The sequence below is a fragment of the Ochotona curzoniae genome, unplaced genomic scaffold (assembly GCF_017591425.1).
Source record: "Ochotona curzoniae isolate NIBS_2020 unplaced genomic scaffold, NIBS_Ocur_1.0 contig_3622, whole genome shotgun sequence".
NCBI lineage: Eukaryota > Metazoa > Chordata > Mammalia > Lagomorpha > Ochotonidae > Ochotona > Ochotona curzoniae.
The window spans coordinates 20,930,801-20,942,461 of NW_024465926.1; the positions used below are offsets into that span (position 1 = coordinate 20,930,801).

Below are 11,661 nucleotides of genomic sequence, written 5' to 3' on the forward strand. Positions count from 1 at the left end.
CTTAGAGGATGCTGGTGGTCCACGGCCCAGGTGGGAACAGGGACATGCACCGCATCGCCATCGGGGTCTCCTAACCAAGCCCTGACAGAAGACAAGAGGCAGGGCTGCAGGGTGGTCACACAGTGATGCCTGGGAGTGCCATAGAGGAGACTGGCTGGCACTGTCAGGGCCTGCTCCTTTGCAAACACGAAATGAGAACCACCAGCTTCCTCTCTGCAGTGAAAGCCTCATCTCTAAACACAAACAGGCTTTTCTATCCTAAAATTCAAAAACTCGCCTTGAGTTTTCAAAATTTATTTTACTTAAAAGGCATAGTTATAGAGAAGGAAAGAGAAGGCTCTTCCAGCTTTAATGGTCAGAGCTAGGCTGATCTGAAGCCAGGAATTTCTGCATCTCCCATGTGGGTGTGTTAGATCCATCCTCTGCTGCTTTCCCAGGCACATCAGCAGGGAGTTGGATCACAAGTGGTGCAGTTGGGACACAAACTGGCATCTATAAGGGATGCTGGCACCCCAGGCAGAAGCTGAGCTTGCTACATCATGGCACAGGTCCAGACTCCCAGGTATGTTCAGAACCCAGCTGTGGACCAGTTGTGGCCCCTTCTCCAGCTCCATGGACTTTCCATCATGCCACATCCCTGTCGGTCACATGGGATGGTCTGCAGGCCCTGTGGCATTGGAAGCTTTTGCCCGTTAATTCCTAACATAATTAACTCTGTTGACTTTTGTAAGCATATTCACACAGAAGACAGCCTTGTATCTACTCAGCTTCGTGCAGTAACTGTCTGATCATTACTTGATGCAAAGAGTATTTTTAGTAAAGGTTAACTGAAATAATCACAACTAGGACACAGAGGGCTGATTCTTTTTTTTTTTTTTTTCAGAAAAAAAAAACCCACTGGCCAAGCCTTGGGGATCCTCTCATAGCATTACTTACATAAAAGTACAGTAAACGCTGTGTTTTTAGTTTCAGGGTCAGAGCTGTGGTGTGGTGGGTTAAGCTGACAACTGCAACACTGGCATCCCATGAGTGCCAGTTCAAGTCCCAGGCACTCTGCTTCTGATCCAGTTCCTGCTAATGGTCCTGGAAAAGCAGAAGATGGCATGGGTGCCTGGACTCCTGCCATCCCCACTGATGACTCTGGATGCAGTTCTAGGCACCAGGCTTTGTTCTGGCCCAGCCCCAACACTGTGGCCATTTGAGGAGTGAGCCAGCAGATGGAAGATTTCTCTTTTCTCTTTTCTATGATATTTTCAAATAAATGAATCTTAAAGAAAATGCCAGCACATACCACAAGAATTTTAAAAAATTAATCTTGAAGTTCATACTTAACATAATAAAATAAAAGCCAGTCAGTTTACAAAAGTGCAACATCTGAGTGGTAAAACTGCAGAACTGCAAAGATAGAAGATACTAAATCCCACTACTTTTACTTTTGGGGAACTTGACCTTGATGTGTTTCTATGTAAGCCAGTAATGTTTATTATTATTATTTTTTTTATTGGAAAGGCGGATATACAGAGAGGAGAGACAGAGAGGAAGATCTTCCGTCCGATGATTCACTCCCCAAGTGAGCGCAACGGACCGACACTATGCCAATCCGAAGCCAGGAGCCTCTTCTGGGTCTCCCACGCGGGTGCAGGTTGGGCCGTCCTCAACTGCTTTCCCAGGCCACAGGCAGGGAGCTGGAAGGGAAGCGGGGCTGCCGGGATTAGAACCGACGCCCATATGGCATCCCGGGCGTGCAAGGCGAGGACCTTTAACCACTTGCGCCACCGCGCCGGGCCCCTAAGCCAGTAATGTTTAGATCAGCAAAGAGGGGGCCATCCTGGGTCTGTCCTTAGTCAGTGACAACTTTCACGGCCTCCCTCATCATCCTGCAGTGGTACAGTCCTTCCTAAGGAGAAACCCGGAGGTGAAATCAGCAAGCCCCCTGCTGGCCAGCCAGTGACAACGCACACAAAGGAGACAGCCGGACCAGCGGGAGCCTCTGCTAGGATCATTCATAGTAAAACTTTATTGAACAGAAAGCCTGGCAAAGGTCTCCACCTCAGCCAAGCTCCCCTGGGTTGAAAGTAAAGCACTGCATTTTAAAAAGCAATTATATATAAGTCTTTCCTAGAAAAGTCCTGCTAAAACATGTCTAGCAAATTCACTGATTATATAAAGTAGTACACTTAGTGTAATTGAAACATTCCAACAGGAATCAAATCGTACCAGCAGAACCATTTCTGCATCTATGACTTCTATGTACAAACATACATGCAGACACGCACACATCTGGAGAAGTTCCTCAGGCACAAGCATGCGACACCTGATGCCTCCTACTTACAATGCCTACCAAACTACATACAGTGTACAGTAAAGCTCTTCGGAACACGGACATGGAAACCCTAGGCATTCTTTGTTCATCCATTTCTATCAGGGCTTCACGCCTTACTCTCTGCTTTTGCATCATCACAAAAGCATACCATCACCCTTGTGGGTTCTGGGAAATCTGTGCCTTTATCCTGTCCAGGTGAGATCTAGCTGGAGTGAGATGATCCAAGTCCATGCCTGGCACCGGCTCCAGTGGCAAGAGTGCAAAGGAATGCCATCAGTTGGCTATGGCCGGGGGGCCCTCGGGAAGAAGCGAGGCAAAGAAAGTCTTGAAGACGAGCCAGGCTGTGCTCATAAAGGAAGGGCTGGTCTGCTCGTCTCGGAGCATGTCCCTGCCTGGGGCGAGGTGGTTGGCGTCTTCACTGTCCAGATCAGCCCTTTCCTGTAGGTAATGACACAAGGAGAAGCAGTTAGGGCTCTGATGGCTACCACAAGGCATTGGGCAAAGGTGGGCAGGCAGGCAGCAGGAGTCCTGGCAGCAGGACCCTGGCAGCGAGCGCTCTGCCACCTGCACAGCATACCTGTGCTACTCTTGGCTTCATAGTGTTTAGTTGTCCTGGCAGCAAGTGCCAGAGCACATGAAGTAGCTAGAAGGGAACTACCTCGTAACTATGAATATTCTGCCTCTTTCAGCAGTCAGAAATGGAAACCCAGGGTTCCAAAACCAGGCTAAGGAGATACTTCATTCAAAGTATGCAGCGTGAACCATTCTCCTTGCAGGAGATGAGGCGGTGGCGTGCTCTCCCAGGGCCCAGTCTTCCGAGCCCTACCTCACAGCCCTACCGGCAGCAGTTTCGCTGGCGCAGCACCCGGTAACAGACCACTGAACACTCGTGACAGTGAGCTTTAAAACATCATTTACATACACAAAAAAACGCTAACTGCCACCTGACAGAAATACCTCGTGGGGGTTCACGATACCTTCACCATTTCAAAAATAGCCACTGTTCTAAGAATACACTGGAAGAAACCACAAAATACTTAGCCTCATCAAAGGGTATTGCACAGGTTGGACAGCTGACATGAGAGGTCCTACGCCTGGCACACTGGGTTCAGCTCCCCCCGCCCCGGGTCCCCTAGGCAGCTCCGTACCTGTAAGTTGTTGTTGGGGTCCTGATTCACGACTTCTTGAGGAAGACGATCGTTCGGGAAGTTCTGAACCGGTCTTTGTCTAAACGGAAACCACCCAACGTGATGCCTTCAAAGGAAGCATATGGAAGTCTGTCTTAGCTACAGTGCGGCCAGGTCTGCGCTCACACCTCCAGCCCCCTCCTCCAGCCATGGCAGCAGCATGCTCAGAAACACAGGACACAGCAAGGCACTCGCGGGGCCAGAATGGCATGCTATTTAAACCCATTTCCTGTGACTAGGACCGAAATTGCTCAGAAAAGAGCAAAATCTCTACTTATTTGAGTCACGATATAGTGTAATTTGTACTTATGGGGAAAAAGGCATGAGAAACTCTATCTTCTTACAGGTACATGACAACGGTGGCCCCCATGACCATGAGGAATCTGCTCAGCGAGGAGTAGAAATAGAGGATACTGAGAAAGACAGAAAATGTCGCTGCCGAATAGGTCCAATCCAACCAGTCTCGGTTTATTTCATCGTCTTCTTCCACAATAGGGCCACCTTGTGCATTCATTCGCAAATTCTGATTGGCTCCAGGATTAACCACCACTTGAGGAGCTGCATTCTGATTGGCTGGCTGGTTTTCAGCTGGAAACTGGTTGTGAATAGGGGCTGGAGCAGGTGCAGAAACCACAGGTATCTCTTGTGTGCTTGGTGATGGGACAAAGGCTCCTGACGCGGCACTGGCAGCTAAACTAAAATAAAAATAAGAGGGAGATAGCACTGAGTGGAAAGCACTGTGAAGCCTGGTTCTCACAGCCTTATTTACACCAGTCTTTTTCACTAACTATACATAAGTCCACACACAGTTGAGTTTTCTCAGTGAAGCAATTCTTTACTGACACTCTTTACCTACAAATGTATTTTCTGAGAGAAGCGACTAGTAAATTTCACCTGGAACTAAACATAAAGGCCACTATAAATTACGGTGCAACAGCAAATTAAAAGTCTCCCAAAACTTTACAGATAGCACAAATGGGAAAGAACTCTCTAAATGAAGCATTGAGCCATGCGCCATACACACACTCCTACAGCAATTCACAAGTGAGGCAGCAGCTGTCAGGCACAGTCTATTCCACCCACAGAACCAGACACAGCCGGGCTCTGCAGAAACTGGCAAAAATATACTCATGCCTCCTTTCTGAACTTCACAGGGATCGCACGTGGGGGCTCCCGTGTTCTTGGGAGAGCAGGGAGGACTCACTATTGCATGTAGTACTGCCGGGCGTAGATCTGCTGGAACCATGACAGCTGCAGCCACCCGTAGGTCGTGTAGCCAGAGAAGCCGGGTGCCAGGCCCTGGAAGGCCTGCTGCATCGCTTCAGGCCTGCACACAGATTTCAAACACAAATAGCTCATTTTGAGTTAGCTGAGTCTGCATCACCGAGAACCAAGTTTAATTTCAGTCAGGAATCCAAAGCAAAGAGACAAATGCCCGGGCTTCCTGGTGGCCACATGGAAGAGGGCTGTGTTCATGCAGCTCAGAAAGTGCTGACGGACAAGGCCCTCTGCCATGGTCCAGGGCCCAGAGGAAAGCCAAGTCCCTCACCCAGCACCAGGTGCTCAGCACACCCGCAACTGGGGGCGGCAGCTGGGCTTGTGTGTGTGGATGTACAGTCACACAGGCCTAATGCCACAGCTCACCACACTTCTCCCAGTCTTTCCTGAAGGAGCCCTGGCTTCCCAGCAGACCTGCACTGGGTGCAAAGCTTGGGCTTGCTTACTGATGACTTGCTATCCTGCAGTGGTCACTGGCTCCCTGACAACATATTGGGGAGGATTCCACTGCCATTTAACAGAAGGGAGCTTGAGTCCAGCTGAGATAGGACGAGGGATTTGCACATGGCCACTGGGCTAGCAGCAGGACCATATTTGAGAACAGGTTCTGTGTCAAACTTGGGTCTTTCTAGCTGGGTGACACAGCCTCCACTGAGAAGGGCAGGGGAAGCAGCACTCTTCTTTGTCTTTGTGCTTCCTGCCCAGTGACACCCCTCCCCCCCCCGCAGTCTTATCACAAGATGAACTTTGAACAGTCAGGGAGATCAGGAGCAGGTTGTGTGGTTTCTCCTGCAGGTCCACTGGTCTTAGCATGTGCTGGCTGCTCAATAAACCCACTTCAAGTGAAATCAATAGGTGTAAATCTGGTAATACTCAAGCCATTGGGGATGAGCCTCGATTCTCAAGTTAAGGAAACTATTCCAAGACTTCCTGTCCAACCAGGTGTCTGATTTGTCTGCAGATAGCCTTAACCGAACTCCACACCCAGAGTATTTCTAAAACAGTATTCAAAAAGAGATGGGTCTTGACAGGATACTTTTTGATCATAAAAAAAAAAAAAAGCTGTAGTGCTTGAAAAATCAGATGAAGTCCTTTATAAATTTTGTCAGAGCTAATCATGGCACTGTAAATGTGTAAGAGACCTAAAAGGTTTTTACAGTTGTATACTAAAGTATAAGTGACATAGTGACATGAAGAATGGGAATGATTTTTAATCCACCAGGAAGAAGAGAAAGGAGCAAGTTGGCAATGCTTTGCTTACTGGGCTGGGGAGATGGTTACATGGGTCTTTATGTAGTTCTCTGTACTATTTCAAATTCTCATTAAGAAAACCAAATCTGATTCCTCAAAGACAAGGCTTTCTCACAAATTGAGGATAAAAACTAGGAGGAGAAGGAAAAACTAGAGAATGAAAGAATTTGAGCTTGTAGTCAACAATAGTTTTTCCCCCAAGTACTTTCTTCATAAGATGTCCTGAGTGCAGGAAAACTAGAACCTCAGGGCAGGAGGCTCGCTGACCTACAGAAAAGCTCTAACTATCCTACAGACATAAGGGCTGGCCTTGAGGGAGACCAGAGTGGGGTAGCAAGCTTGTGGCCCATCCTGAGCCCTTGCAGCCATCTGGGGAGTGAACCAGTAGGTGGGAAGATCTCCCTCCCTCCCTCTTTGCCTTTCACATACACAAATACATCTTTCAAGAAATAGCTACCACCTCTTTTCTAGGCATCACTAACACCGCCCTTGGCAGCACACGCCTCAGCAGTCCCTTGGTGTTCATAACCCAGGACACAGCACACAGCCAAGCAGCTCATGACAGCTGTTTGCTGCAGCAGCGCGTCCTAGCACGAGGGCAACCACATGGGCGTTAGAGCAGGAAGCACAGCCACGGGGGCGGATCAAATGCCTACATTCTCCAAACAGGTGCTGCCTGCTTTTTCAGATGTTCCACACAGCTGTGTATGCAGAACAACTGAGGTAAAACCCTTCATAGGGCAAAGACTGCACATGTTTTAAAGTTCTCTTGCGGTATGCATGCAGACACATCTTGTACCACAAAGTGACACCAAGGGGGTTACCCAAATCCAGTTCTTGACCAGGCACTCACCTGGAGATGCTCTCCCATGTGGAGGGAGAAAGGTTCCGAAGAACTTCTCTTTGCCTTAAACCATCACCTGCAGAATCCCCAGGATACTGGCCCTGAGTCGGACCATTGGGCTGCTCTGTGGAGTCAGCAACCTAAATAAGTGGAGTGGGGCCATCAGAACAAAGGACATGATGCAACTCCCTGCAATCACACGGCTGTGAACATAGTGGCCCCAGCCCCACCTCACAACCTGACCATCAGATGTGTGTCCACAATGTGTTCAACATGATTAAAACACCTGGAGAATTAATTACAATGCCATCGTTTTTTCCATTGGAAGAGTTATACTGTAGTCTCACTGAAGTCTCCCAGTGAGATTGTCATTGCTGTGAACACTTCCTGATCGTGTTTTACACATGAGATGTACTGACTACCTGATGTTCTGCACATGAAGGTGCTGAACTTACTAAATCAAAAAGCTGAATTTGACCAGGAATATTTCTAAACACAATGTGCCAGGACACAGAATAAAAGGGAATGTCCCATAGTGAATTTCTAAGTCTTAGGAAACACAAATGGAGCACAAATGTTGAGTCTTCTGTCACATTAGCGTATCAATACCATATACGCAAACCAACACTGTGAAATGAAAAATACATGCTTCTGACAGGCAAACAACACCATCATTAGAGGCCATGTCATGGAGACTGGCCATTTTCAAGCACAGTCACAAGAATTTCCAATGGAAATATATCCAGATTTTTTATGCTTTATCTTACTAATGGTTCCCTAGAAGACACCTAAGGGTAAAATTGTTACAGCATTCATTTCCCAGCATTCATTTGCTGGCTCAGTGAGCTGGAGAGCAAGCCACAGGGCAGCGGAGTGCCGTGTGGAACTGCATACTTCCCCCGTCACACCAGCAGACTGTCCGGGGCAACTGGCCATGCTCTCAGCACATAGTTTCTAATTCCTGATACTTTTTAGGGAAAAAAAACCTCAATATGACACAGTACAAAGGCTACCAAAACTATTTTCAAAGTCCTTTGCAAGTTTCCTCACTCTAGCCTTTAGAGTTGAGGGAGGCCTGTGACGAGGCAAACTTACCTTTGCGCTGGTGTCCGGCATCTTTGCAGGGCTCTTCACGTTGCACACCAGGTGCAGAACATGCCGCTTTTCCTGCTAAAAGCATGAGGAGGTGCTTTAGGATGGCGCTCAGCTGGGCTGGTGCCCTGAGCACATCCCACGCTTACGGTGTGAGGACGCACCTTTGGGAGAAGGTCCCTGAGACACTGGTGATCTAGCAAGAGCTTCCCGGAATAGATGAGCCTCTGGTCCTCGGGATGCTGGTCACAGAGAGAACACAGGACAGTGGTCAGCACTGCTCTCCTTGGGACCCCACCACACAACCACGTGGTCAGCCTCCCCAGCATCATGGGAGAAGGGTCCACGCTCAAAATGTTTACAAAGGAAGTGCTCAAGTTAAAACTGATCTCAAACACGCAAATACATTTAGGATGAGAAATCATCTCCAGCCCACAGCATCCGTGACGTCCTTTCTACCCCAGGAAATGGCCTCCCGTCACACATTTGATGTGAGACACCCAAAGCCACAAACTTCAAAAAGGAGGCTTGATACCAGAGAAGGCTTATAACACTGCTGAAGTTGGCCTTCTCCCAACCCACACAGCATGCTCCCCGCCCGCCCCAAGTAACAGGAAGCCCCTCAGAGGACTTCTTGATGTACAAATGTGGGTTAGAGAGGAGATGGTCTACAGGGGACATGTTACAGAACACATGGTGTGACTTGGTACCCCTGCTTTAGGGGAGAAAGTCTGAGAAACTGACCCGGCCAAGGTCACCTGCCGCTAAAACAAGCAAGATTCCAACCCTCTCTTCAACAAAGCAGGGAGGGACTCCACACGCTCCAGGCAGTTAGCTCTTTAAAAAAAATTAACTTCACTTAAACTGCACTTGAAAGTAGTGGTTTCAAATAATTTGTGCTGGTCAGTACACTGCCTAACACCAACTTGCTAATCTACTCTCATCACAATAATGCAAGATTTCTAATGAAGCAGCTCTTGCCTTAACAGCCCAAGATGATAAAGCCAGCTGTTGCAAATAACACAGGAGACACTGCAGCTTCTTAGTTACAGGTGTCAGAACTTTCCAGAGTTAAAGCCATGGGAGTCTGCTGGATTCTGTGTTCATTATTGTTCTGACCGGAGAAGGAAATGCTATATATATACGTGCATTTGTGAATATTGTTATTACGTGGAGTCTTGAATTTCGTTTAAAAGTTGAACCATCAAAAAAGGTTTCAAAACTACAGCTGCTTGTGGAGTTGAATTGTCTCTCATCTTTTTTAAAGATCTGACTTCACACACACACACACACACACACACACACAAAACTCACTGAAGGGAATTGGTATTGTGGCACAGCCTGCAACCCTGGTGTCCTATATGGGTGATGGTGCTTGTTCGAGAGAGCTGCTTCATTCCCAATCCAGCTCTCCAGTAATGCACCTGGGAAAAGCAGTGGAAGGTGGCCCAAGTGCTTGGGCACCCGTCACCCACACAGAGGACCTGGATAAAGCTCCTTGTCTGGGCCTGGCCCAGCTTTGACTGTTGTGGCCATCTGGAAAGCAAACCAGCAGATGGGAATCTGTCTCTCTGATTTTCCAATAAAAATGTATGTTTTAAAGAGCTGGCTTAAGAAGTGACTATTATAAAGATGGGGATTCTCATATTATTTTACACTACAAAATAGAAATGGTGAGCATGCTTTAACAATAATTTCTGGATACAAATTTTCATAAATGAGAGGCTTTTTATTCACAATCCTGGGTGCTCAGACTCAACAGGAGTGCCATTCCTCATCCAAGGAGTCCTCCAGGAGCACCCAGCACAATACAGCCTCTAGCTGAAGATGTGGGGTGCCACCGCACCTGCTGCTTGGCCCATCTGTGCACCGACCAGCCACACTCCCAGGAACTGGGCCACCCTGAGTTCCGGTGACACTCCAGAGCCAGAAACGCATGGAGGACACCAGTCCCACAGGCTGGCCCTCTTGCCCTTTGGACCGTGTCCTGCCTCGGGTGACCCGCCAGGTCGGCCGGAGGGTTCCACAGCTGTGGACAGCCAAGAACACTGCTGAGGCTTACGTAACATCCGAGCACAGGGTAAATACAGGAAGGTCCAGCCGGTGGCCTACCATCACGTGATGGGGAGCGAGCGAGGGGGCGGGGCTAGTGATGTTGACAGATGCGTCAACAAAAACAAAGCAAAGAAATCTCCCCAAATGTGGGAAAACAGCCATCTGGGAGACTCCTTCGGCCGGGCGCCCTTCTCAATCGCTCTCAGCAGGGGCTCCTGACTGTACTTTTTGCGGTCAACCGAGTCAGGGACTCCATGGATGACAGGGAGGAGCCGTGAGCGGGCTGGCCCGGAAGGTGGGCCGGGAGGCAAGAGCCACGTCGTCTACTCTTGGGCGTGGGACCTCACGCGCACACAGTGCCTGGGAACCTCCCTGGGCCTCTCTGGACCCCAGCTGGCACCTGCACCGTCCCCTTCCTAAGATGCCCCGCGCAGGAAGACCAGGGCACGGCACAGATTCTTAATCGGATACAGAGGGGGCAGGCACTTCCTGGCCTCGGTCATTTTTTGGGGAAAAGGAAGACTGGAGGGTGACATAGTCCAACCAAGGTCAAACGGCTGTTTCCAGCGGCTTGGCTCCAGTTGGGGCAGCCAGGCAGGCCTGGGAAGGTGGGGCAGCCTTGGAGTGTTTAGGGACGTGGGAGACGCCAAGGGAGTGAACAAGCCGCGGCCCATCAGAAAGGTGGGGCGATGACAGCCCAGAAGCTGCAGGTGACAGCTCTTGGGCAAAGAGAGGGGCGCCCGCGGCGGAGATCAGAGCAGCAGGCGGCCACAGCACCCCCACCCCAGGAAAGCGCCCGGGCGGGCGGGGCCCTGCCATGGTTGGGCGAGAGGCTACGAGAAAGGGGGAGGCGGGGCCCCTCTCACCGGGCGCTCGGGGTAGACGCGGCTCAGGTGGGCCTTGAGGCGGCCGACGCTCCAGCCGCGGTCTCCGCTCAGCTCCAAGTCGCGGTGACGCTGGTTAGGGCTCTTCACCAGCAGCGTGACGGGCTCCGGCTCGGGCTCGGGCTCCATGGCAGCGGAGCAATGGGCTCGGCGGCGCTCCCAGGGGACAGGTAGGCGGTATCGCGCCCGCAAGCTCCGAAACGACAGTTCAAGTCTCCGGGCCGCGCGCCCCCGCCGCAGGTGCCTTTTATAGGCACCCCGCGCCCGGGCTCTGCGGACAGAATCTTCTGTGGCCACCGTCCATTGGCTGAGGCGGTGGTCACTGCCCAACGTGGCCCAATCGGCGTCCAGATCCGGGAGGCAGCGGGGCGGGCCAAGCCCGCGGGCGCGGCTGATGCAACTCGAGGCCGTTGCGTCACCCCGAGTCTCTTCTGCGGCCCGAGAGCCTGGATTCGGCGGCCATGTTGGGGTGCGCTGCGCCCGCGTTGGGGCTCGGCCCTCAGGAGGCGAGGGGCTCCCCAGCTTGAGTTGCTTAAGAGGCCAGGGGAGTGGAGGCGGGGCAGGCTGGTCTGTCCTAGCCAACTCCCAGTTTGGCAGTATCTACAAATTGTTTCCTCACAAAGCAACACCCCCGCCCTTTTTGACCCCTTGCACCCTTCCCGCGAGGCCTCAAAGCCTGTCCTAGAGAGGCTACCTTGCTATCCTAGCTGGCTTTGGCCCACACAATCGCTGCTGGGATTCTCGGAG

The 11,661-nt window shown here is 50.5% G+C and overlaps 1 protein-coding gene across 2 annotated transcripts; it reads right to left on the reverse strand.

Annotated features, from left to right (window-relative positions):
• Nucleotides 1–1,999: 1,999 nt before the first annotated feature.
• On the reverse strand, nt 2,000–11,150 carry HERPUD1 (homocysteine inducible ER protein with ubiquitin like domain 1). Of its 2 annotated transcripts, none has more exons than XM_040982670.1 (8): nt 10,897–11,150; nt 8,140–8,217; nt 7,979–8,050; nt 6,893–7,023; nt 4,715–4,837; nt 3,855–4,205; nt 3,472–3,577; nt 2,000–2,761 (listed from the first exon to the last, which is right to left on the reverse strand). In XM_040982670.1, the coding sequence occupies exons 1-8, from the start codon at nt 11,041–11,043 to the stop codon at nt 2,597–2,599; spliced, it is 1,173 nt and encodes a 390-aa protein (XP_040838604.1). In that variant the 5' UTR covers nt 11,044–11,150; the 3' UTR covers nt 2,000–2,596. The 2 variants fall into 2 exon arrangements, with proteins under 2 accessions (XP_040838604.1, XP_040838603.1); XM_040982669.1 differs by having other exon boundaries at nt 7,979–8,053.
• Between the last annotated feature and the right edge of the window lie 511 nt (nt 11,151–11,661).